We start from the raw sequence: 27,682 nt of genomic DNA, 5'->3' as shown, positions 1-27,682 counted from the left end.
TTCTCAAATCCATTGCTCTCTAACTACTAGGTGAATTCTGGCTGGTGGGAGAAGATGAGGTTAAGGGTCTTTTGTCCCCTCAAGTGATGTATAATCTCTGTTGCTCATCCATGAAAAGTGACCTTCTCTGAGATCACATCCATGGGGGGATATGTCTACCACCCCTGCTCTGAGTATTTTCAATCTCTTATGTTTTTCTTTTGTTTAGTAACTCTCTATTGTTTGCCAAGACTTCGAGCCATCCTCAAAAAATACAAGGTGGCAGAAAAACGAGAGAAATTTGTTGTTTGCTAAGAATTTGAGAGGTGGTAGAAAAATGAGAGAAATAAATCATTAATAATAAATAATATATATATATATATATATATACCTCAAAAAATAAAAGGTGGCATAAAAACGAGAGAAATAAATCATTAATTTTTTGTTTTGTTATATTTATTTCATTTTAAAGTCTCAATGAAATTAAAGTAGTGACAGATCTTTTCTTCTGTATTGTTGACATACTGTACATCTGAGTGTAGCAGATTATTGAAAAAACTGTAGGGTGGGGACTTCTATCATTCGGTTGTTGATTGGATTTTGAGGTGTCAGCGTTCCTTAAAAATGAATGCAAGATTGCAGTCGATTGTTAGAACTGTAGGGTGTGTAGAGAAGTCTGTTGTTTTCACTAGAAGATCGAGTTAACATATTTTCATTAAAAATAATAAAAAAATGATACATAGATAAATCATGCACAATAAAATCTATAAGATTCATTTACATAATAGATACAAAATAGAGTGAATTTCATGTCTACTTCTGTTAGCTTAGCAACATGCTAACCTCAAACTTTATTGAATTAAATAAAAAGTACCATGTACTTTTTCTGAGAATATTATTTGTCACACACAGTTGCTCCCTATGCAAAGCGTTCCAAATCAGTCACTTAAGAAGATCCATTTCAGAATAATATGTAGGGAGTAGACAGCAAGACAACTAGGTTTTGAAATGCCAAGTTTTTTTATACTTACAATTGAGTACTTTTTTCCACTCATTTTATTTTGTTGCAGTCTCTCACACATTTCATGTTTCTGTCAGGTCATCTCTGTCGCCAGTGTCTCTAATCACAAAGTTAATGTATTAAGATCAAAAGCTGCATTAAATATTCCTACAGTCCCTTCCTCAGCCAATTTGTTCGTCTTTTTGCCATCATATCTCTATCTATCACCCACCCTTCCATCTGTCTTTCCCCCATACTGCTTCTTTTTCATTCCTTCTGCTCAAGGGGGCTGGGTGAGCGCATCTGTTGTGAATGATAGCAGCGAGAAAGACGCATCCTTTCAAATACGTCCACTCACCATAAGAATTATTTATCAAGTTTTTTATTTATTAATGTGGTCATAGTGATAGAACTTTTTCCACTCAACCATCACCTTGACAAGTTATTTTTACACATACTGTGTATGGTCCATAAGAATGAGTTAATTATCTGTGTAAATGATATACATGTGGATTAGAGTCTTGTGGATTAATGGGATTTTTTATTTTATTTAATATATTTATTTTATTTTTTTGATGCTTTGATTCATTTAAGACCCCTCCATTTACACCATTGTTGCAATATCCATGTATGGCATATGAGTTTTACTGCAAATGAATCCCGACACTCCGAGCAGATACAGGAAGAGGAGGGTTAAATCTGTGACCTGGATACACATTACAGGCTTTATTTTGGTCTCTTTCTTTCCATTTCTCTTGCTCTCACAGTTGTTGTTTTCTCTCTCTCTCTCTCTCTTTATAAATTGAAGTTTATGTGTGGGTTTGTGTGGAGGTGTTTGGCAGATGGACAAAGATATGCACACATTCATGTACAGTCATACCCACATACACTCCAACACACAGTGAACCGAATTCACTGGTCAAAATGGTGGAGGAAAAGCAATGTAATCAGTCTGATGTGCTTTACACGACCTCACAAACACACTGCAGACTTTGCAAGTTTGTAATTTCCATTGCTGGCCTTGTGCATGCATGAAGGTGTAAATCCACAGCAGAAGGGATGAAGCTTGTCAGAAGTCATTTGTGGCAAGTTAAACACTATTGCTGAGCAGTTAAGCTGTCAGAACTCCATCAACACTGAGAGTGAGCAATGAGACACAACAGAATACGCACTTTATCATAAATGACATTGCATTCTAGGGCATTTTGTTCCTGCATTCTGTCTGTGCTATTTATTTAAATAGTTGGCTTATGTACAATATATGTTTCAGACAGATTTCTCACTGTTTTTTCAGCTTTTCATGAGGTTGATATTACATTAAAAATAGTTTCTTCGTGTCCTGTTTTACCGCAACATATCTTTCCCTTCAAGTATATCAGAAGCGCTGCACTGTTGACAGGTGCAGACATAATTTATAAAGTTCTACACAGTTTATTTAATAATGCCTTCAACTACAAATTCTGTTAAAGTTGTATTCCATAACCATTTTTGAGATAAACATTTTCAAAAATCAATTATTGTGCAAGTACATAACCAATCAGTGTTTAAAACTATCTCCTTACCTTAGCCCGATTCACAACATTAAGCCTGTAGTAAAGTTTGTAATTTGAGTACACACAGTGTCTTCACAACATGGCGGCTGCGGTGGCAGCAACAATAAAGTTACGCCTTCTTTCTTTGCGTGAACATTTGGGTGGCGTTATGTAAATCTTCCCACATCGTGACGTAGACATGTAGGGACGTTTTAGGAGGGCGTGGACGAGTCTTTAGACTTTTATGGCTGCGTTTGAGACAGAAGTTTGAGACTTAAGTCTTTGCAACTTTAGGGATCGTATCTATTCACGAACAGCTTGTAACACTCCAAAGAGAAAGGAAAACTTGAAATCGCATCATATGACCCCTGGTCTAATCAGATTCAATGATCCAAGCTAAGCTGCAGCTAAAAGTGCTACCGCCAGACCCAGACATCAGTGGAATGGATTCGGAAACGGCAAAACTCAACTGTTTAACTCTGGGGAGTTGGTGTGCTACTTTAAGATGAATGGAAATTGTAACAGATAATGTATATTTCTCCAGATCTCTTTGCACATCATGATGTCAAGATGTTAGGAAAGAAAAATGAAATAAAAATGTGTGTGATTGTGTATTCTAGATTGTAGATTTAGAAAATTAATTATTTTTAATTGACAGCCTAATTGTCACCCTAAAAGCTAATAATAATGTTCTTTCATTGAAATATGTTAACCGTTCAATATTTCCCGCGTCGCATCTCACGCTTCCAACGCGCCGCACTGCAGTAACTCACCTCCTCTCTCCCTCAGTATATGCCCAAAATTCATCCCATTTCCTCTCTCCTTCACCAAACCTCCTTCCTCCTCCCATGATCACAATCTTGTCCATCCATTCCTCCCTATCCGTCTCTCTCTCGCGTTTCGAGGGGTGTGCGCAGCGGTGGGCAGGGTTAAGGATGCGTCAATCAGCAGCGCTACAATAGCACGTGTGGCGGTCATGGTCATAGAGCGGCTCGGTGGAGGCGACGCGACTGCAGGCTGCTGATAGGAGAGAGAGAGAGCGCGAGCGCGGTTACCGTCACCTTATCCATCCACCGCTCCTCCTTCACTACAACCACAACCGCCTCTGCAACCTGATCGCCCTTTAATAATGCACGGGGAGGTGAAGCGAATATCAGCAGCCGGGCTCTGAATGATGTAGGCTATCACACCGGTTACTACAGCACCGCACCGGAGAGCCCGAACCTGTAGCTGTGATCCGCGGAGAAAATGTCACACTATCATTTCATCAAATGCTGTGAGTAACGAGCCGCGAGAGAGGCGCCTTTCCTTACATGCATCTGCCCGTGATGTCATTTCGTCAATGATGTCATTTGTCAATGATGTCATTTTGTCCCTTTGCTAGAGAGAGTGATCGAGAGGCAGGAGGAATTGTGTGTGATGTAGGGTGTGTGTCTGCATGCAGATCATATTAATCAAAATTCGAGGGTGCTTACTGGATGTGGATGTGTTTGACATACCTAATGCATCATGTGCAGTGGAACCTTTTGTGAGCTGACACTTGATGTGCATGTGTGTATGTGTGAAGTTGCAGCAGGATGCGGCATCAGTGTAGAAGTTGACCGGTGGCTGCTGGACCTGCTGCTGCAGGTGTGTAGGAACCTCCTGAGGGAGTCTGCCTGCTTTCAGACAGACAGCCGGTGGGTGATAGTCTGACAGCCTCTGCAGGATCCCTCTCTAGTGTGCATCTATGTATTTGTGGTGGGCATGTGGTCATGAACGCCTGTACAAGAGTAAGTGTCAGGTAGGATAATGGAGAGAAGGAAGGGAGTGCTTTAGACAGAAACGGATGTAGCAGTGGTGGCTGGGAGGATGGAGAAGCTGATGTGGGAGAAGGTGGTAATCAGGAAGCATTTGTGTTGCCAGCTGTAGATGAAAGGCAGTTTTTAAACTCGTCCCTTCGCCACCCCTCTCTTTTTATCTCTATTCAGACAGTCTAATTCTCCTTCATCTCTAGTGCTTTTTTTCTCTGTATGTTTTGCTCATTTGAACACCCACCCACACACCCCTCTGTTGCTTTTAGTAGATTATATTATGCTTTTGCTCTGTTTAATGATTTTTTTGTTTGTTTGTGGCACTTTCCATGGATAGAGTACAAAGTAGATCCAGAAAAAAATTATTTTGCATAACATACAGTACACTATAGACAATGTTGCTGTCATCCTCAGGAGGTCAAGTAAATATTTATAAGCTATTTTATTTTTCAGTTCATTTTAAATGAGATTTGCAACCTAAATTTGTCTGGTATTTCTTTGCAGCTATTGATAAACTTATGTTTACATTTGCATTGTCATTTTGCAGATGCGTTTATCCAAAGCTTCTTGGGGGATACATAAAGTGATTCTTCTTAAAGAGGCAAACAGACACAGGAAGTGCTTGTAATGCCAAGTTTTAGGCATTTTTCAAATAAGTATAGACTAGAAAGAGAAGGAATAAATAAAGAGAAAGACAATTTATATATATTTTTTTATTTATTTATTTTATTTATTTTTTTTGTTTGTTTTTTTATAGGTTATTAGTTTTTTGGTTTTGCTTGAAAATTGTCAGGGATTCAGCACTCCGGATGGGGGTGGGAAGATAATTCCAACAGCCAGGAATGGTGAACGAGAATGTTCTGGAAAGTGATTTTGAGGCTCTCTGTGATGGTACCACGAGGTGTCTCTCACTATCGGATCTCAGACTTCTGCAGGGGATGTAGATTCGTAGTAGTGATTGGAAATAGGCGGGTGCTGAGCCTGTGGCTGTTCTATATGCAAGCATCAACTTGCATGCGAGCCGCAACTGGCAGCCAGTGCAAGGAGAAAAAGAGAGGTGTGGCATGGGCTCTTTTGGGCTCATTGAAGACCAGTCGTGCCACTGCATTCTGAATCATTTGTAGAGGTTTGATTGTGCTTGATGGAAGTCCAGCCAGAAGAGCATTGCAGTAGTCCAGCCTAGAAATGACAAGGTCCTGAACAAGAAGTTGTGCAGCATGCTCCGTTAAAAAGGGCCTGATCTTCCTGATGTTGTGCAATGCAAACCTGAAAGATCGAGCAGTCTTTGCAATGTGTTCTTTGGAGGTCAGCTGGTCATCAAAGGTTACACCAAGATTTCCGAAGTTGATGGGGTAATTGTAGAAGAACCTAGCTGGATGGTGAAATCATGCTGTAGAGTTGGAGTGGCAGGGAAGACAAGAAGCTCAGTCTTTGCCAGGTTGAGCTGTAGGTGATATTCTTTCATCCATGCCGAGATGTCCGCCAGGCAGCCTGAGATCCGTGCAGCTACCGTTGGATCATCTGGTTGAAATGAAAATTAGAGCTTCCCATATACACATACACCCCCCCCCACACACACACACACGCACGCACACTGTTACACATGCGTTACACATACAAATATGTAAACTTAGCCCATGCATGTGCTGACGTGAGTTGCAAATTCAACAGAGCTCTCTCAAAAGTTATAGAAGAAATAGTTTTATTACAATAGAAAGTCTACGGTTACATGAAGATTTCCAAGACATTAAAAATTCCTAGAGACACAGCTGGCAGCCTTATTCCTTAGCTTAAAATGTGTCGTACCAAAAAAACCTTTAAGGGTGTAGAAGGAAAAAGCACAATATCATAACAAATTTGATTAGAGCAATTGAGAAAAACTTGCAATGTCCAGCCAGAGACTTGCAAGATAATAATAATAATAAGTATTCCTTACATTTATATAGCGCTTTTCTGGGCACTCAAAGCGCTTTACATAGAATGGGGTATCTTCTCAACCACCACCAGTGTGCTGCATCCACCTGGATGAACACCCACCGCACACCAGCTTATTGGTGGAGAGGAGAGTGATGTAGCCAATCAGTAGATATGGAGATTGTAAGGAGGCCATGATGGTCAGAGGCCAATGGGTGAATTTGGGATTTTTACACATGACCACAGAGAGTCAGGACTGTGGTCATTAAAACACTAGACAAGTAGTCCTATGGCCTGTGTGATGGGGCATCTTGCCGAATTTCACTCTTGACCAAGAAGAACATAAAAGGCAGACGTGAATAAGCTAACATTTATTTGGATAGACCTGTGGAGTTCTGGAAGAATGTTTTATGGAGTGATGTGATCAAACTGGAACTTTTGGACCCATGCATCAGCGGTATGTCTGGTGCAAAAAGGCAGAGCTTATAAACTGAATAACACCATCTCCATGGTCAAATTTGGAGCAGTCCTATTATGGGGTGGGGTTTACTGTTGAAGGAGGTGGAAATCATGACCGTATGAAAAACATCAAGGATTCTTTGAAGTATCAGGCCATTTTGGCAAGAATTATAAAGCCTTTGGTGCAAAGACGGAAGCTGAGGATCAATGGAATTTCCTGCAGGACAGACATCCCAAAGGATACTGCACATCTAAATCTATTTAGGATTGGTTCAGATATCAGTCATATGATGTACTTGAGTGGCCTATTCAGTCTCCAGATTTACCTCTCATTTACAATATTTGGTTGAATTTGAAGAAAGCAGTGGCAATGCGAAAACCAAAGTTCATCAGTGATCTGAAAGCTTTTTCCGGCGAGGAATGAGCCAGGACTTCAGTAGAGAGATGACAGAAGCTTCTAAGCACTTACAGGCTGTGTTTATTGGTGGTTTTAAAGAATTAAAGATTCTGCCCAAAAATTGACACTTGGGGGTTGAATAATTTTGAACATAAATGTTTAGAGCAAATTTGATTTTTATAATTATTCATTAATGTTACATACTCAGAATCACTCAGATGTGTATTAAGAAACTTTCTCTAATAGTTAACTGATGCCTTTGTTGAATTATTTTCATAAAATTTTGTTCTCTGCAACAAATTGTCTTGTGCACACACACACACACACACACACACACACACACACACACACACACACACATATATATATATATATATATATATATATATATATATATATATATATATATATATATATATATATAATTGATGCTAGTAATATGTAAAAATCGGTAAGCTAAAATATCGAGTGGTGGCTTACTGCTGAAGAAATTTACTACAGATGGTTTACAACTTGTTCAGTTATCCACATTTCATTAACAGAATTTTGTTTTCAGTTTTCGTCTTTGGCAAAATTAAAACGTTCATTTTAAATTCTCTGATTCAGTAAAACATTCAAGTGTTAGTAGATCTAATAGTTTTCACAATGAAAAAAAAAATTGATTTGTACCTCCAATAATAAAATAAAAATAATACAGCAAACTCATAGAAAGTGGCCTGTGCAATCACTTACCCCTCCCTCTCTTCCCCTCACCTTTACTCTTACTTCCTGTGTGTTTGAGAGGACAGAGACTGTGTCCAGTGCCAGAGGCAAACAGTGAGAGAATGCGCAAGGTCGCACACTTGGGTGCAAAGCCGGCAGAGCATTGTGTGTGTGTTGTTGTAGAGGCTGTTTGTGTGTTTATGCGTGTGACTAGTGCACTTCTCAGATCCCCCTCAAGGTTTGAGATGTAGTACAGGAGACAAGTGCGTGCTTATGGATGTCTTTCACATTTGGATTTGTCTGATCGCATCAGTCTTGTGAAAGTAAAGAAAGGAGTTTTTTTTTTCTTTTTCTTTTTCTTTTTTTAAAAGTCATTGCATCCTCTGTGTATTCACGAAGATAAGTCTGTTTATGTTTGAAAGACAGAAAGAGTGCTCTCTGAATGTTACTCCAGTGTAAATCAATACCTGACAGCCTGGAAGAGGAGACACAGAAACAACCAAGAAAAAGGAGGAAACCTCACCAATCTCCCTCTCTATCCCAACATTCCTGCAATTCTCTGCCTCTCTCTATGACTGGTTCAGTCACACATAAGTGACATATTTTGGAATCAGTCAGAGGTGTCACCAACACAGCCAACACCCATGACACACTGCATGTGTGTCATATCAGTACTCTATAAGACAGGCTACATTTGACAATAGTAGTGACTAGGTTTATGCTACAAGGTTCATGTGTATACCATATAAAATCAACATTGTCAAAAATTCTAGCTTTTGCATTAATTTTTCTGTGTAAATAATCTAGATTATACATATTCTATTCTCTGTTTACAGTCATTTCCTGCCCAAACTGAATATCCCATTGGCTTTTACTAAAATATTGTTTTTATTATATTTATATATAAATGCCACATTTGACCTTTTTAAGTTTTGAATGGTCTTTTTTATTATATTTATATATAAATGCCACATTTGACCTTTTTAAGTTTTGAATGGTCTTGTACTATTCCATCTTTGCATTAATTTTCTTTGATTGGAAAAATATACTGTGATTAATTAGAAAAAGAAATATTTTTATGATGTTTATAGTGTTATTTTTCTGCTGTTGTACTATTCCATCTTTGACTGAGCCTATGCACTCCGCCAACTAAGCCAACTAACATGTAGTGTGTTTTGCAGTTTCTGCGTGTGAGAGAGAAAATCGGATCGCACCACTCATTCTGTATCAGCAGGTGTTGTTAGTCTACATTAATTCAAAAAGAGAAAGTAGGACTGCTGCTATAAAACTGTGATGATATAAGAATTTGCTTACAGTTTTTGAGTTAGAGTTTAATTTTTGATTAATTTATTTTATTGATTATTTTTATTTTACTAGTAATGGCTATGTCAAGTATTTCTGCTATAAAACTGTAAACAGACCAGCACTTCAAATTTTGTTTGTATGAAAATAGCAGTTCATTTTCGTGCAGTTATCTTTTTTATCTACAGATCGATTACATCTTAAGATTCCATTTGTTTGAATGCATTATTGCGGAAACGCGATTGCGTGTGTAATGCTGTATCCCACTTTCACAATCAGTAAAAAAGAAAAGACAAAGTTTTAATCTTTTTTTTTTTTTGTTTGTAATTTTTAATTTTCTCTTTCTTTTTTTTTTTGTGTTTTGTTGTGTTTATTGTCCAATTTTTATTATACGGTTAATTTCTTATTGTTCAATTGTTTTTTTCTTGTATGGTTTTATTATTGTATATAGCATCACATTGTAGATAATAGGTAGCAAATGCTGTTTTAGGTGGATAATGTTTTTTTACACAATTGATTCTATCTCTTTGTAACGAAATTTCTAGATTAATAGATCACATTGTAGATACACCATAGGTAGCAAATGCTGTTTCAGGAGAGGTCTACGTCTGCAATGAATGAGGTCAAGATGAAACCCCTGGAAATGTTGGTGAATGGTTGAATAAAAAACGGGTGTATTGGACTGTAAAGTGGATGTAAAAAGGGAACGACGAAAAGGTAGATGACTTTATCAGACAGAGACGGAGTTGAAAGGAAAGACTGCAGTGGAGAACAGCTGAAGAATGAGATGAAATCAACACAGGGTAGAGAGAAAACAGGAGTTCATTCCTGGTTCACTCAGTCTCATGCTGGGACTAGCAGTAAAGCAGCATCTCATTTCTGCCTTTTGGCGAATGCAACTGTTCTTAATGTCCAAAGCCAACTGCTTTCTGTTCCTCACCACTGGAAATTTATTTGACTAATTACACAGTCATACAGTAATTCAGACACTTCAATTTATTTCTCAATTTTACTATCCTACTTTGCGAGACAACCATCGTCCCCTAATTTCCCTTCATAATTTCTCTAAATGGAATTGCGAGTCATTACTAATGATAGGGGGAATGTAGTTGGTCAATATTCCTCTGCACGCTTTTCATCCACATGATCTTCACTCTTGGCCGAGTTTGGATCATGCTTGTTTCATTCCGTGACAAGGAAATGGGAGTCTCTTAAAAATATAGCTTCATATGAGCTCTGAACCTGTGCCATACAGTCCTGTGATTATACTGGATGTGCTACTGTCCCACTGTCCCACATATCTGTGGCTTACTGATAGCAGGCTGAGGGTGAGATGAAAGCTTATGGCTAATTCCCTTTGTTAATGGAATTGCGTTTATGCTTCCTCTGCCTGTGTGTTTTCTGGGAATGTTACACTGACTTCAGCTTATGGTTGAGTCTTGTGGATTGCGTTCAAGGCTTTAAATGAGAATGTTTTCCACATCCGTGTTGAGTGGAGCTATGGGATTCCCTATTGCTCTTAGTGTGTCTGACATTGCTGTGCATTTGAAGGACAAATGTTCACGGCACTGCGTTTAAATCTGTAGGCTTGGAAGTGCAGCAATTATAGCACTTACCTGAGGAGCTGTGAGTCTTAAAGGTGTTAAAAAAATGATGTGTAGGTTAGAAGATGAAGGGTGGGGGGGGATAGTTTTCTCAAACATCCAGATGCTTCACATTGAGAATTGATATGGAATAGAGCTGTAGCCCCTGTCTGGTATTGGGTATTACCAAGTAAATGCACAATTATGCATATTGTCAGATGTTAGGTGAGAGGCCAGGAGTGTGTTTAGACCTTATGTGGTTCCTCAGAGGTTTGCTTCATAGCTCTTCTACAGTAGCGTTCCTGGGGAGAGACAAAGGAGAGAAGCTATGGAACTGATTTTAGGGTAATTGGATTCTTTTATAACCAAAGCATTATTTAACTGCAGTGCCGGAGCTTATTTAAAAATGTCTTATCAGAGTGGAGACTGAGTCAGCACAGATGGAGAGCGAGCCTGTCTGCTGCTTTCCTCAGTGAAGGCAGCACCAGAATGCAGAACAGAGCAAGATTGGAGGGATGAATAATTCTGCTTCTGCGTCCTATTCTTTTACAGATCTTAGGGAGAGATATTGAAATGGGGGTGAAAAAGTTTTTTTTTTTTTTTCTTGTTCTTCTGACAAAGTCAACAGTAACTGATGACTTGTCAATGTTTAATGTAAGAATTAATGTTTTTATTTATAGAAAGTGATAGAAATGTTTTGTAATAATGTGGAAGTTTTACTATTTCAAATAAATGCTGTTTTTCTATTCCTGCAAGAATCCTGAAATAAATCACGCCTTGACCCAACTATATTAAGCAGCATAACTTTTCTTCAACACTGATAATAATAAGTATTTTTTGAGCACCAAATCAGCATGTTCGAATAATTTCTTAAGTAACATGACAGTGAAGACTGGAGTAATGATGCTGAAAATTTAGCTTGGCCATCACAGGAATAAATTAAATTTTATAATATATTAACATAGAAAAAAAAGTTATTTTAAATTATAATATTTCACTACTGTATATTAAAGTTTTATAGACAAAAGTGAATTACTTGTGTAATTAATTTTGTGCTTTAATTTTTAAAAATTAAATATACTGTATAATTAAAAAAATATATACAAGCACATTTATTATTATTATTATTATTGTTGCTGGTGGTGTTTATTACTTATTTATTTTTTTAAATGGATGAATTGTACCATATGCTGAAAAGAGAGCAGCCAAAAAGTGTCTTTTATGTGTCTCATAGTTTTTTTTTTTTTTTTTTTTTTTTTTTTTTTTTTTTTTTAGTTTTGCTCACTACATAATTCCTGTACCCATTTGTTGTATTTCTTACTTTTATTCACTTTATTATTTATCTAAAATATGGAAAATATGATTATGTATGCAATAGGAGGTATTTAACCATTAAACTGATATCATTCAGAGTCCTTCTACACTTTAGCATGTTCTTGTTTGCCTTAAGTCAGTTGTGGTTTGGGATCAACAGTTTATGTCTTTCTCTCACTTTCTCTGTTTTTGTCTTTTGTGCTGAGGCTGTTTTTAACTTACAGTATAAACTGCCTTTCTCTAATTCATGCGTCCCATATGCATTTTTGTTTAGCATCCAACCCCTCCCCTCACATGTGCCCCTCAGTGTAATACACAGTAAAGCAGACTATATGTAAATTGCCATGCTGAATGATGGCATATGTGTTCTACAGTGTCCGTTTGTAACAGGTGTGATGCTGTAAGCAGATAGTCATCTCTCCCGGAGCAGATTGAAAGCATCAGTCATGCTCTCTTTCTCTCCTCAGCCAGTGTCTGATTATCATCACAACTCCGAGCAGAGAGAACATCACCTCTCAAACCCCCCAAAAACATTTTCTTTATCAGTACTTGTCTTGATTTCCAATAAAACTCCTAAACATCCAAAAAATAGCCTTGACTTAACTTTATAACCAGCTTGGAGGGCTGTTTTTTCCTCAAGGTCTTCTGACATCTGACATCTGAAATATAATATATTTGACTTAAAAATGAATAGAAAAAGTTTTAGCTGTCTGCCTTTTTTTATTTTTATTTTTTGCTTTTGGGTCTTGGAAAAAGATTGCAGTCATTGTCTTTGAAGTTTAATGTTAATGCATTTCTTCACTATTGACCTGGAGATCCAGCAGAGCTCAGCAGTCGTGTTCCATTTTTATGGTTTAGGAGTCAAATTAGGTTACTGAAACACTTCTTTCACTCACAGCTCTAAAAGGTCCCAATAGTCTATTACATCAAATTGCCTTTTTAAATGTGCCTGACCTCTTATGTCCTTACGGACAAGGAATTTGAGAGAAGCAGTTTGGACAGGTTGTGGAATGGGCATTTTGTCTAACAGAATTTTAATTTCCATTGTTCACATCACATTCCATGTTCCATCTTTCTCTAGAATGGAATAGAGTTTTGTCATTTGAAGCTGTGTTTCCCAACCCTCTTCCTGGAGGCACACCAACAGCACACATTTAATCTGACCTCTACTAAGAAACTCATGAGTTTAACCAGGTGTGTTTGATTAGGAGGAGTTCCAAAAATTGGAGGTACTGTTGTTGTGCCTCCAAGAACAAGGTTGGGAAACAATTCTATTCAATCAATTTTTGACCTTATATGTGTCAGTTCTATTAGTGGAATAGAATAGAATACAACACATAATTTGTAATCATAAGTTCTGTTAAATGAATTAATGGAACAGAATAGAATATATACTGCTGCCTTCATCGGATGATGATTCTAGGAATTGATGACAAAAGAGGTTCTGTTGAATCAATAAATGGAACATAATAAATATATAGTATATATAAATATATATAATATAATAGATATTTTTGTCTTGATCATTAGCTGTTCCATTAATAGAACCGATGATTCTGTTAAAAGAATAAAACAAAAGGGTCTTTCTTTATTGAAAGCTAAAACACAATACATGGTTTTAATGATGCAACAAGTTTCTTGTTATAGTTCTTTTAAATTGTAACAATATGTTTACTATTTTGATTAAATAAATGCAGCCTCAATGAGCATAAGAGACTTCTTTCAAAAACATTAAAAACTCTTACCGACCACAATATATTGAATGACAGTGGATAGAACAGAATAGATTCTTCTGTCCTCATTCATAGAATAGAACATAACAGATCATTTCCATCATGGTTCAGTTGACTATAGAATTGATCCTTCTGTCTTCATCAGAAGCCATTTCATGTATAGATTAAAATAGAATATGATGGCTGGCGTTGTGACCCTGGGAAAGGTGCTGTATTGTCATTGGGGTTTTTGGCTCTGTGTAGCAGGCATGAACATTATGACACTGTGTGTGTGTGTGTGTGTGTGTGTGTTTGAATAGAAACAGAGAGAGAGCAGAAAGAGCTCCCTCTAATTTGTCTACAAAGGCAGACTTTCAAACTTTTATTTCCCTGGCTGAAGGGCTTCTGGTGACCTGAATTATCAGAGTAATTACAGAATTGCACAACGCTGTGTCTTAGAGGGAGAGAGAGAAACTGTTCTTCCTGCTGTCGTTCCTGAAACACAGCCTGGAGGAAGGGGATTGATGTGCGTGTGATTGCTGTGATAGAAAGAAGCGGCTGCATCAGCAAGGTCAAACAAACTCCTTATAATTCATCCAGACTTTTTAGTTGGAGAGCTCACACACTCTCTTCTAACTGTAGATATTTCTTATTCATCTCTCTGGGTGAGATGGGTGGTGAGTGACTTCATAATGCATGATGTGTGCGGCTGGCGCCGGCTCAGCTCCAGGCGGAGGATAGATGGAATGTGTGAGAGAATGATTGAGCAGCTCTGTGATTGCAGCAAATGAACCTTGAGGAGAAGGGCAGCCAGTCTGACTCAAACATTTTAAACCTTTAATTATTAATCAGCATAAAAATTTCCTTTTAATTTTAAATGGTGAATATGTCCACTTGTGTCTGTGAGTGAAATGGTGGTGTGTCCAGCACATCTTAAAGTAAATGAAATGAGAATCATGGTGGAATAGTAAGGAAAGGTGTATCAAATAGTGCCTGACCGATATGGATGTCTTTTTGTGGTATGTTAAATGAGAATCATGGTGCACTAATAAATCGCTCATAATATAAATGAGGTTTGTTATTTTAAATGATTATAATAATTTGTCAGCTCAACTTTTTTTTTTCAACTTTATTGTTTTCTATACTTTTTTTTTTTTTTTGAAGTTATGTATTTAAATAAATGGCTCTCATAGCACAAGACATGTAAATAAATAACTTTGCTAGCTCTACTTTTTTTTTTTTTTTGACCTTATCTCTTCAACCCCCCTCTTTCCCACCTATCCTCACTCTTTTTAATAATACAAATTCAACTCAATAGCAGAGATTTCATCTGAAGAATTCATGAAGGTGCATCAAAGTTGTTGTGGAAGTAGACCAGGTTGAGACACTTTCTGTAACTGTGGATTCAGTTTGTTTCGTGGATGCTGCATCTATTTGTTTGCCGGACATATAGTTCTGTGTTAATAGTGGATTAAGTTTAATCATCCTGCAGTGTTTGTTATTCCATATTTTCATAATCTTCAAAACCATGGCTCTCATAGCACAAGTGGTGTTTATTGATAGTTATTTTTTAATAAATGCCCTACAATAACCTACAGTGTATGTCTCTCAGTGGGTGCAGTTTTCTCCTTTATTTACAGCCCCTTCCAGAGTGTTCAGCAGTTCTTTACAGTGTGTGTACAGGGATGATGTTGGCTTTGTTCCATGCTACTGCAGGAGAAATGCAGAGTCATGATAATTCAGTCTCTAATGCCATGTGTGGAGAGAGTCTCAGCTCTCTCAAGGTTAAACAGACACACTACTCAGCAGAGTTTGCCAGATAAGATTTGAATGGACTAAGCTTTGAGAAATACACAGATCTATCTATCTAGCATTGGTTTTGTCCTGACTTTAGGGGGAAGTCGTGGTTTATGGGGAAGTCGTGGCCTAGTGGTTAGAGAGTTTAACTCCTAACCCTAAGATTGTGGGTTTGAGTCTCGGGCCGGCAACTCCACGACTGAGGTGCCCTTGAGTAAGGCACTGAACCCCCAACTGCTCCCCGGGCGCCGCAGCATAAATGACTGCCCCACTGCTCCGGGTGTGTGTTCACAGTGTGTGTGTGTGTGTTCACTGCTGTGTGTGTGGACTTTGGATGGGTTAAATGCAGAGCACGAATTCTGAGTATGGGTCACCATACTTGGCTGTATGTCACGTCACTTTAGTGGTTAAGCAGAGGAGAGAAAGACTGCATGCTAATTAATTTACTTATTGTCTGTACTATATAGTATGCTAGAGTAGAATTTGTGCATATAGTATGACCGAAATAGTGTGACAGAGATGCCACAATGTGCTTTTTCAAACACCAGAAATTATAATTAAATTAGATTAGATGCCTTTTTAAGACAAAAAGTTTCACCAAGCTGTCAGATTGGATAAAGCATAGACTTTTTTTTTTACTATATTAAGTATCAGTAACATTTTAAGTTGCAATAAAATCTGATAATAATAATAATCATAAAGTGCTACTTTAAGCTTAAACCATGCTAAAAAAAAAACTAACAAAAAAACAGTAATATTTCTTAGACCAAATACACTACCATTCAAAAGTTACTTTTGAAGAAGTCTCTGCTTACCCACACTGCATTTCTTTAATTAAAAATGCAGTAAAAACAATAATGTTGTAATATATTACAATTTAAAATAACTGTTTTCTATTTGAATATATTTTAAAATGTAATTTATTCCTGTGATGTCAAAGCTGAAATTTCGCCAGTTTTGTCACATGATCCTCTAGAAATCATTCTAATATGCATTCTAATATTTGCTGCTCAAGAAACATTTCTTATTATTATCAATGTTCACAACAGTTGTGCTGCTTAAAATGTTTGCACAAACTGTGATACTGTTTTATTCAGGATTCAGGATGTTTGGCATCATTTGTATTTTATAAACATATTTACAGTAACCTTTGATCAATTTAATGACTCCTTATTGAAGAAAAGTATGAATTTTTGAATTAACAAAACTTAATGACCCCAAACTTTTGACAGTAGTGTAGTAAAAAAAAAGAAAAAAAAAAGGAAATAATATAATGGAGAGGAGCCCTGGAGACACTCATGACTGTGTGTCAACGGCAACAAGTCTCTTAAAATATTAGATAATGAAAAAAAAAAAAAAAGAAAGTGAAAGTGACGTGAGATACAGCCAAGTATGGTGACCCATACTCAGAATTCGTGCTCTGCATTTAACCCATCCAGAGTGCACACACACAGCAGTGAACACACACCGTGAACACACACCCGGAGCAGTTGGGGGTTCGGTGTCTTGCTCAAGGGCCCCTCAGTCGTGGTATTGCCGGCACGAGACTCGAACCAACAACCTTAGGGTTAGGAGTTAAACTCTCCAACCACTAGGCCACGACTTCCCCTAAAATAATCTATAGAAAGAGAGACTGGTTTATGAAAAAAACAATGTTAGTTCAGGTTGTAAAATGTCATGTGGTGTGATTTTTACCCCAAAACATTTGATAACTCTCCAACCACTAGGTTTACATGTATTAAAGTAAAAAAAAAAAAAAAAAACCTTCAGAAATTTCTGAAGGAACTCGTTACCTTGACAAATATATTAAATAACTTTTTTATTGAAAAGATGTGAAATGTTATTACTAGCCATGCTACGTATTTGATATTCTTCCACTCTTCCTTCATATCTCTTACCTCAACCATCTGCACATCTTCTCCTCTTTCCCTCTGTGTAGGTTGTTTTCAGCTATGTAACGTGTTCAGGCAGAACATGGAGATAGACCAGTGTCTGCTGGAGTCTCTGCCATTGGGCCAGCGTCAGAGGCTGGTCAGACGCATGCGTTGCGAGCAGCTGCGGGTCTACTACGAGCGCGAGCGGACACTACAGAAGCAGAGCTTCCCCAAGCCCCGCTCCACCAACCGCAAAAAAAAAAAAATCAGCTTCACACTTTCAGACGTCATCCAGGACGCCATCATACGACACGATGACAAAGAGGGTAAGAAACTTATGTCATATTCTGTTACCTTATTTCCTTGTTGCAAACTACACTGTAATATATTTTTTTTAAAAGATCTTAAAGTCTTAATCATTTTTTTTTCCACAAATGAGGCCTTAAAGGTCTTTAGATGATTAGGAAGTTTTACACAAATAAGTCATGCATTAAATGATGTATGCAGTTGAAAAAATAAACATTCATTCCCCATGCTTTTATGAGGTTTGCCCAAAAACTTGTTTTTGCTATTTGCAGAGATGAGTAGAGTTTTTTTGATTAATTAAGTTTTTTTTTTTTTGAGTTTTTTTTTGTAAAATTTTATTTAGTTAACAGATTTACATTCTTTACGTGGTCTTAAAGTTTTAAATTTACCTTCACAAAACCTGCAGAAACCTGTTTATTTCTAAAGCACTTACAGATTGTGTCAAAGCAGCTTCACAGAGGAAAGCAGAATCAATTATGGAAGCTAAACTATGGAGACAGTTCAGATTCCGCTGTAAAGCAGCTCTAAAAGACAACAGTGTCATTATTAAGCTCAAGTCAGTTCAGTGCTGGGCCTGGGACTTACTAATAATGTACACACTCAGTACACGTAATTTTACCTGCAGATTCTTCCCAAACGTTTGAGCAAGAAAATTTACTTTTCCCCCTTTGACCTTATTCAAGTTTTTAGCTCTTCATGGTAAAAGGTTTATAATCTTAATATAATCTAAATGGTGACTGACACTAAAAGAAGAGAATTAAAAAGGAAATGGGCTGTCTGTTTGAGTGTGTGAGTGTGTTTGTGTTGCAGAGAGATTGAGAGGAGTAGCTTAATCAGCAGAGCAAGTCGGTGAAAAAGGCCAAATTAATTTCTAGAAAAGCGAGCTGTCACATGAGTTGCCATTAGCTGCCGAGTATTAGATCATTCCTCAAGCTGATTATGGGCCAGTCAAAAAGCTAATATTCAGAGTGTGCCGCGCCACTCCTGGGACAGCCAAAAGTAATCTAATCAAGAGCTTGTGGGGGAAAGGAGCTTATGTGAGACAGGGTGACAATCACTGAGCGGCCACCTTCTACATCATGAGCAATGGCAGAGGCTAAGTGAATTCAACCCAAGCCAGCTATTCCTGTCTGTGACTTTGCGGTTGGAACTGGCAGTGCTGTTCTTATTCTCACCTTTGTAAGATAAAGGTGGGAAGCCTTTCTTTTTTAATGTAGTGCCATCCATCTGAAGGCAACATAAAAAAAATTGTATTACCTAGCAGAGCTTAAACTACTGCATTTTAAAGTCAAACAGACTCATTTCCCAGATGATACAAATTAGGGGTGAACAGTCAGGAACATTGGAACAAAATTATAATTATTATTAAAAAAAAATGCTGTTTGATCTATTATATCTGCTATGCACTTCCATACAAGCAATGAGGCTTTTCTCTTTTTAATTGGGCATGATGGCTGTATTCCTCGGTTCTGAAGCCTCTCCGTTTCACAGTCTGTTCGTTTTTTTTATGGTTCAGTTGGCCTTTGATGACACATTTAAAATTATAAATGCATGGTTAATTCAGATATTGCTCAGTAATTCCTGAGGTAATTAACTGTGCCGTATGAACAACCAGTCAATAGTGCTACTGATTTAAGTTTATGAGTCTTGAGTGCTTAATGTCTGCTTTATTTCAAGACATGTTGTATATCAGAAAGTAATACCGTCTGATTGATTCGGTGAGCTTGTTCACTGAAGGATTCGTCAGACTGATTCCAACCAGTAATTTCTGAGTTCCTAAGTCTAAATTTTTGAATGAATGAAATAAACCAGATTAGAAAGGGGTGGTCAGGTTTCCTGTTGTTTGGCTAATTTTAAGTGGGTGGAATCTAATCAATAGAAATCCACATGATTGGAATTTTCACATTTGGGCAAAAGTTTTCCCTATGTGGATTTCGCAACAGGTTTAAATTGGTGATTTATTGACCAACAGAAAACTGCTTGGCTTGAAAGTGACTTCTATGTGAGTTTTAGCTGTGCTTCATACTTCACTATACTATTGGCAATAGGCAATGGACCCTTTTTGCCTGCAGAATTTTGCTGAAATTTCACTAATGTTCCTGCAAGAGTGATAGTTGTTTTTGAGACTCACAAGGATGTACAAATATATATTTTTCTTGTCTTTATTTTATTTTTATAAAAAAAAAAAAAAAAAAAAAAAAAATTAAAAAATCACATTCAGTTCAGGTTGCAGATTTGCAACTTTAATAAAATATGATTTATTTTGTCATGGCTGTAAAAAATAAAAGTACAGAGCAGGAAACACAGGCAATAATAACAATACTCAAAAAATGTAACTGGTTGGTAAAAGTCTGCTATTATGTTTTATTTGGTATGTATCCCACCCCCTATTACAGATGTTGTACTGTAATGCTGAAATATGACATTTTATATATGAATAAGTTGGACTTCAATGATTTGATTTGGAAGTTAAATGTGGAAGTTAAATGAACGATTTTAGGACAGGGGTGTCTAATCCAATCCTAATTAAACACACCTGAACCAGCTAATCAAGGTCTTCAGGATTATCAGAATCTTCCAGGCTGGTGTGTTGGGGCTGGTTGGCGCTAAACTCTGCAGGACTTCAGTCCTCCAGGAGCAGGATTGGACACCCCAGTTTTACAGGGAATAATTGTAAGTGGTTAGCAAAGGGTGGTCAGTTTGATTGGTGCTGGTGCCGGTATGTGGTAATGTTTTACTACCTGCTGAAACTCATCCATCTGTTCCTTTGTCTTTCTCTGTGCCACTTTCCGTCTTCATATCTTTCCTTCTTTCAGTCCCTGCCAACCATTTTCCCAGCTGTCTGGGTAAATCTGTGTCTGATATCCCAGCAGCCTTTGCAGGTCACCATGTGCATCTGCCTTATTGGCTGTCAGCCAGGTTCAGCTGGTCCACGGCACCAGCTGGTGTTCCTGTGGCAATGCCTGTTGGAAACATGGCACCTTTGGCTGAGGATGAATGGCAACTTTAGCCCACCTACTAAACACTAATTACCAAACTGGCAATGTCTTTGGCTTTTGGTCTGATCGCTCATCTAAACGTGATCAGCGTCCTGCACAAATGCCTTTTGACTAGTCAGTGACTCAGAATATTGATTTCTCATGGCTCCGTGCCTGTGTTTTGGTTTAATGTGTCAGTGTCGCTCGGCTACTGCATACAATGAAAGCTGATGTCCGACACCGTGTCTGGTTCATGCATGTGCACAGAAAATTAACTTATTAAGCCTCTGGAAAAAGATAATGTGAAAATTTATCAAGAACATGATAGAAATTTCATTGCAGTAAAAATGAGTTACTGCTCCTGGAGGATTTGTGTTTTCAGCCAGACATTTTACTATTAATATGAAGTCTAGTCCACACTGCAGCATGTTCTGGCCAAGAACCTCCCACAGGTCCAACTATAGTTATTTATTTTTATTTCATTGTGGGAAAAAAAAAGAAATGAATCCATATAATGTTATGGCAATCTCTATACGGCAGTCTCAGACTGGTGCATGCAAAAATATGTGGTATTTATTTGTTTATTTAAGTTAATCAGAATACCTGTCTTCCAAAAGTAAAAATTACTGATTACTTTAGAGACATAAATTAAAAAGCAGAATATAGAGTGCTTCAGTGTGGTTCTGGTTTCATCATCCCAAAATCAATGGGTTGTTTGAATGGATTTTTTATTAAATGCCTGAAATACGGCCTCTGGTTAACCCAAGCTCAAGATCCTACCCTTTTTATTGTACAGCATAAAATACATGAGTAATACCCTATTTTATACCCGATTTTACTTTCTTGGAAAGCCGTTTGCTAACTTGTGGCTAAGTGGGAGTACAGAGGTTTTCAGGGACTTTAAAAAACATCATGCTGAACAGAAAATTCTACTTGTTTACTTTTACAGCCTTGTGATTATATTTGCGCTTTTGCCAACTATTCAAACTCAAACTTTACTATTTATAGACTGAAAGATTTGTCTGAAGCTTAGGGAATTTGATAAAGTCATGTAACCATGGTGTAGTTGGTTTAAAACCTACTTTTAGCAATTCTGATAATTGTATTTAGTCTTTAAAGGTCATAAAACTTATGTACATTTGTGAAGATTATCTTGATGAACAAAGTATGTAAGCATCATAAATGTTTCTTGGCTACAGAGCTTATTTTCTGTAACAATCCAAAAGTCAATGACGTTTAGTCCAAAAGTCAATGTTTTTGTTGAAGGAACCAAAGTGATGCTATCTTCTGGGTTGGCCTACAGAAAATACATTATCACTGCAGCACTCTATAAAGTTCTGCTTGTGAATATTTAGTTTACTTGCAATTTAGAGATTCAAACAAAACAGATAAAAAAAAAATGGAAGGTCATGTGCGCTTTTAACTGAGCTCTGTGCCTGTCACCAGTTTTAGAGATTAGGAATATAGCTGATGCTTGTACTTAAGCAACTAGCAGTGCACTTTTCATTGGGTTATTCCCGTCTTAGAGGAAGGTTAAATGCAATCCTGAATGACACAGTGGTGATGGTCTATTGATTTGCCCCTTCTGGGACTTGAAATACAAAGTTTTTCAGTTACCGGCCTAGATGTTTAACCACTAAGCTACACCACTATCAGTGTCACAGTAACTTGACAACCAGCAAGTGTCACTCAACATAAGTAGCATATGTGTGCAGATACTCTTCATTTTTGGTTTTATATTTCACAGTGACAGGCACCCTATATGTTTGAAAATGCTGACTCTTCTACTCCATCTGAGTTTCAGCATGCTGGATTTATATCTTAGCCTCAGGTTGAAGATATCCCAGAGGGAACTCTGTCAGCAGGGTTCCTCATTGCCCCCATCTTTAATGAATTGAACAATTGGTCAAAATGTATAAATACCACATAATCAGGAATTTAGGGTTATTCCAGAGGTCAGAGTGGAAAGGGGCACATTTGGAAATGATAGCTCACTGACGGGGAAAGATTTGCATTACACCCCTGTACTACAAGGAAATATTTTGCACATTACAAAAAAAAAAAAAAAAAAAGTGACTTATGTGGAGATTAAGGTGGGATTCAAGTGGATTTCTTTTATTTCTATGGAATATGCTTTCATAGAATGATGTCATTGATTTTACTTGCATGTATTGTCGGTAATATAGTAGCATTGCACACAAATGAAGGTTGATGGACTGTCCAAACATTTTACTCTGTCAGGTCTGAGCCCTGGAGACAATCAGATCTAGCACACATGAATAAGCATTGAGCTGTAGCATCACTGAGCTCTGAGATGAGCGTGAGAGAGATGGGGATCACACACCCGTGATACATTAATGATTTATGTGTTGAGTGTGTGAGATATGAGATGAGCGACTCTGCGACCCTCTCAGCCGCTATCACCCATAAAAAGTGTTTGCTTCTTTTATACTGTTCACATGGCTTCTTAGAGGTGAACTGAAGCATCACATTTTTTGTGACATCAGCTCAAGGTTAGACGTTAATGAATCTCTGATTCTCTGAGAAGTGCCGATTTTTATGCCCATTAAAAAGTGTTGCTTCTTCCTTAAGTCGCGGATTAGCAAGCAGCACTTGCTCATACTTGTGTAGCTTTTATACTTCGGTTAGGAGTCTGTTCAAATCTCTTATTTAAACTTTAGGTGTTAGACACCTCAAACCATGTGACTTGTTGTGGATAGGATTTCTGTTGCTTTTCTAAGTGATTGTGGGTTCTTGGATCAGTAAGGGCATAAATAAACATTTGGCCTCTAGTAAGTGGTTCCAATATCAGTTTGAATTGTAAATATAATCTTCATGCACCTGTGGATGTGCGTTTCTTATTAGAGGTCCTCCAATCTCATTGTCTTAACATGATCAGGTCCGTATGAGAGTGAGAGCGGGTTGCGATTTTAGTTTTAATTGTAAATGAACGATGAAATCAATTCCAGTTGGATTGGTTTGTGTTTTTTTTCTGTTTGTTGATGTTGATTGTGTGTTGTGCTCGGGTCTTGTCTTGTCTTTTTGTTTGGTTTTTATTGTTTTTTTTTTTGCCAGTTTGATAAATCGTATGAGAATCACACCTACAAATTAGTGTATTCTCACACGTCAGAAAGCCTAAGCTACTATTGTTTTGTGTGTCCGTTTTGTGTGTGTTTTTGGTTTATTATAACAAGTTTGACTTCTTTGTGTGTCCGTTGAAAATGTGCTCGCCGCAGGTCTTGGCGTGGTATAGGTGCTGTAGTTAACTTCCAGCAATGCAATTGTTCATATTCTTCATCTTTGTTGTTTTGTTTTTTTTGTCCTAAATCTTTCTTGGCATTCGAGATGCCAAGCTTGGCAGTATGGTGCACAGCGACTCAGGGTAGGCACACAGACACACATCTTTATGAAACTCTGTGGTGCTATTATAAGACGATTTGTGGTTTGGTTCTTACCTCTATAACCATAAAAGTCTAGAAATCCCTCTCCCCCCCAAATCCTTGAGTCAAGGCTTACAAAATGAATATATCAGATTTTTTTGTCATTTCAACTCGTCATAGGCTGTTGGTCCAATTTGAACAAAATTTGTCATAATTTTTAAAACCTTCATTGCAAATAGTTACCAGAAGAATTTTGATTAGTCAAACCAATGCAGAGACTGCAAAGGCATTGCTGACGGTCTGGTGTTGCTCCTTTTTAAACTAACCTTAATCTCCTGTACACAGTGTCCGAACCTAACAAGACTTTATACACAAAGAATTGGAGTACAACTGAAAATGTGGTAACAGTGATTGAAGTTAAAATTTGCTTTGCATCTTTGGTGGATGTCAGAATTTATCCTTTAAAATAACTTGGATACATAAAAAAAAAAATTACTTTGAGGTTTTAGATTCTTTGTTTTGCTTTATGCCTACAATCACCCCTTATCTTTGATTAAATCAATTCATCTAATTGTAAATGTAATCTATTTCATCCCAATGTCATTTTGCTTCTTTCTTATTCTGTGCAATAGCTATGTTATATTACAAGATGTCATGTTCTGTATGATGGACAGTTTTCTTCTGTATCTATTTTCAAAGTCGGTAAGTGCATGATGCCTAGTGTTTAAAAAGTCTGTTCAGATTTTAAAAGTCGTGTAGTGTATTCCAGCCTTAACTTCTAAATCTTACAAAATACTAAGAAAAGGGATTTATTTTTAAACCAAAGATCTGTTCTAATAAGAATTTAATCTCTCTTGTTTGCCATGTACATATGAAAAACTGCCATAAATTGCATATTTTTTCTCACTTTGGGCCACTGGATAGAATTTATATTTTTCCAGTATGAGCTCCGAATTCCAAATTTAAAATGTAAATTTTGTTTCTATTATTTAATATGTCATGGTTTAAGCATTAGTGGTTTAAAGTGTTAGTTCACCCAAAAATGAAAATTAGACGAGTCATCCTACGTCATACGCGGAAGCCGTTACGGTGGATGTCGTAGTACGTCGGTGTTGTGTGATTAGTGACGAATGTAGAGAGAGAACAAAACAAAACGCCGGTCACGAATTAGAAGTACAAATCGAGCATTTGCAAAGAAGAATGTCGGAGGATTTCGATATAAACCAAGAGGACACTGGTTTTCCTTTGCTAAAGTGAGGAAACTTTGCTTCCTTTGCTCCTATAAATAAACTTGCAATACTAGCATATCTCAGAGGTGCGCATGCTGTGCATACATGCTGCGTCATCCGCCAGAATGGCTTCCGCGTATGACCGATAACTGAAGTGAGAGAAAAGTGTTTATTACGTTTGCAATATGGATATTTTTCTTACAAAAACGGATGCATTCACTACAGAAGGCCTTTATTCACCCCCCGGAGCCATGTGTGGCACAGTTTATTATGAATGCGCACACTTTATTTGACGACTTGTGGACTGTTCAACTGCAACACCCGCTGACTGCAATGCTAGAGCTTAGAATAGCCAGGACAGTTTTCAATATAACTCCGACTGGATTCGTCTGAAAGAAGAAAGTTATATACACCTAGGTGATTACTGAAAGAAGAAAGTTATATACACCTAGGATGACTTGAGTAAACCTTTTAAGCCTTTTTCAGGGTTTCAGGGTCACTTTTCAGGGTTAAGCATTAGTGACTGTTTGCCTTTTGTAATTGTTTTTTTTTTTAGATTCATACAAGGGTTGCTCCATACACTTTTCTATGCTGTTCCAATTTATTGCATTTATCATATACATCTACCACAAACCAAATCTTATGTCTGATCAAGTTCTCACAAGAAATGAGATCTTCAAAAGAAATCTGCAGGAATGTCCATCAATATCTATGGTGTAAGGCTGAGATGTAAATATCAGGCACAAGGACTACTGGAAAAATCTTTACCCATAAAAATAAATAAATAAATAAAATAAATCTTGCCCAGCAGTCCTTTAAAGACCATTTAGGTTGGTATCACTCCTTCTACCACACTAAATGCCACTAAATCATAATTTCATCTCTGCAACGCAAATTAAAGATGACCACAGGCTTCGGTGCCCATTATTCTGAAAGACCCAAGAGGTCAGAATCATCTCATCAGTATTGCCCCATGGGAAGGATTCTCTAAACCTCGAGAGACTCTGTAGTTGCTTTACACAAGGATTAAGATTGAAGTGCTGTGTCCTACTTCTGAAAGCCTGTGGAATGGGGTGGAATGATGTAACACATCATGGTCATGAATTTTGGCAGGTGGTTTGCGGAGGAAACATAAAATTGCTGTCAGGATAATGACAGAGCTCTGGGAGTGAGCAAATGAGAGCATTTACAAGCCCCTCACAGCCCACTGTGATGCAGTGCTAGTGGCATTCCTGCAATGCGACATTCGCACTGTGAGACAAGATGGAAATTAGCAAGAACCAACACAGATGGAGGAATAAAGTTCAACTTCAATACCGAGAGTCTACGATTTGAACTGATTTAATTCTCTAGCACCTGCTTTATATGCTAGTTTGTAACTGGTTGAATTCTTACTTATCAGTCATTCTTTAACATCTTTCTTTGAGGCTTGGCAGTTTTATCATTGCAGATGGTGTCGTGTGTCCATTTAAAATCAATTCATTAACCCTTGCCTAAATTTCAATAAAAGGATTATACTATATATGATCCCTGAAATACATTTTTATTGAAGGTTGTTGGTACACAAACAATTTGACAGATTAACAAAACAGCTGTTTAGCTAAGAGTTAAATGAATGTTAAAAGGGACCAATAAACGTCAGCCTTTTATTTCTAATGTCCATTTCCTTCAAGAAATGCTGAGCAGCAGGTGCTACACACATTCAGGTAGGTTTGGTTAACTTTCTGTATGTTGGTTATAATTAACAAGATGAACTTCTGAACAGCAAATAAATGGCATTGACAAGTAAATGTGGGCATTGAAATGTTAATACTGATGCTGTATACCTGATTTCTGAATGAGATTCTGTAGTGTATTTTCAGTATATGATGTTCATTTGACTCCTTATATGATCCCTTTTAAATCCTAGACGGGGAAATGAATGTGCTTGGTTTTGTATTCCCAACTGAAAAGATCAAATAAAATGAAATCTAACGTTCATCACTCATTGATAGGGTGGTGAGTTCACGAATTATGTCCGCTTAGCTCTTAAACTGACCAACTTTTCTGCAGTTCAAGCTGAAATCTAGGTCTGGTGGTTTGTAAGTTGATGATTTGAAGCAGCCTATCTAACTGGCCTGTGTCCACTGATCCAAAGTTGTTGGTTTTTAGAATGACCAACTTTAGCCAAGGATGGGATTCGATGACAGAAATTGTGCTTTGCATTTAACCCATCTCTCTCGTGGGTCACAACACAGATTTCTGACACACAGGACACTGTCTGTTAGGTATTATTTTTTGTTTTTGGATTTTTTTGTTGTTATTATTTTGTTAATTTTTTGTTTTTGGTTTTTATTTTTTTGAGCTGGAATTGGGCTCATTTTAGACTTTTTTTTTGTTAATATTTCTTTTATTGTTATTGTGTGGGATTGAATTTTTTTCCACCCCAGTG

The 27,682-nt window shown here is 37.3% G+C and overlaps 1 protein-coding gene across 1 annotated transcript in view; it reads left to right on the top strand.

Annotated features, from left to right (window-relative positions):
- The first annotated feature begins 3,025 nt into the window (after positions 1 to 3,025).
- LOC109088153 (unconventional myosin-XVI-like) overlaps positions 3,026 to 27,682 on the top strand; it is a 116,270-nt gene continuing 91,613 nt past the window's right edge. Inside the window, 2 exon segments of the mRNA XM_042763079.1 lie at positions 3,026 to 3,787; positions 17,424 to 17,684. Coding sequence (XP_042619013.1) covers positions 3,760 to 3,787; positions 17,424 to 17,684 — 289 coding nt within the window. The 5' untranslated portion in view covers positions 3,026 to 3,759.

This window comes from Cyprinus carpio, chromosome A9 (assembly GCF_018340385.1).
Source record: "Cyprinus carpio isolate SPL01 chromosome A9, ASM1834038v1, whole genome shotgun sequence".
NCBI classification, from domain to species: domain Eukaryota; kingdom Metazoa; phylum Chordata; class Actinopteri; order Cypriniformes; family Cyprinidae; genus Cyprinus; species Cyprinus carpio.
This window is presented reverse-complemented; position numbering and strand designations above follow the sequence as displayed.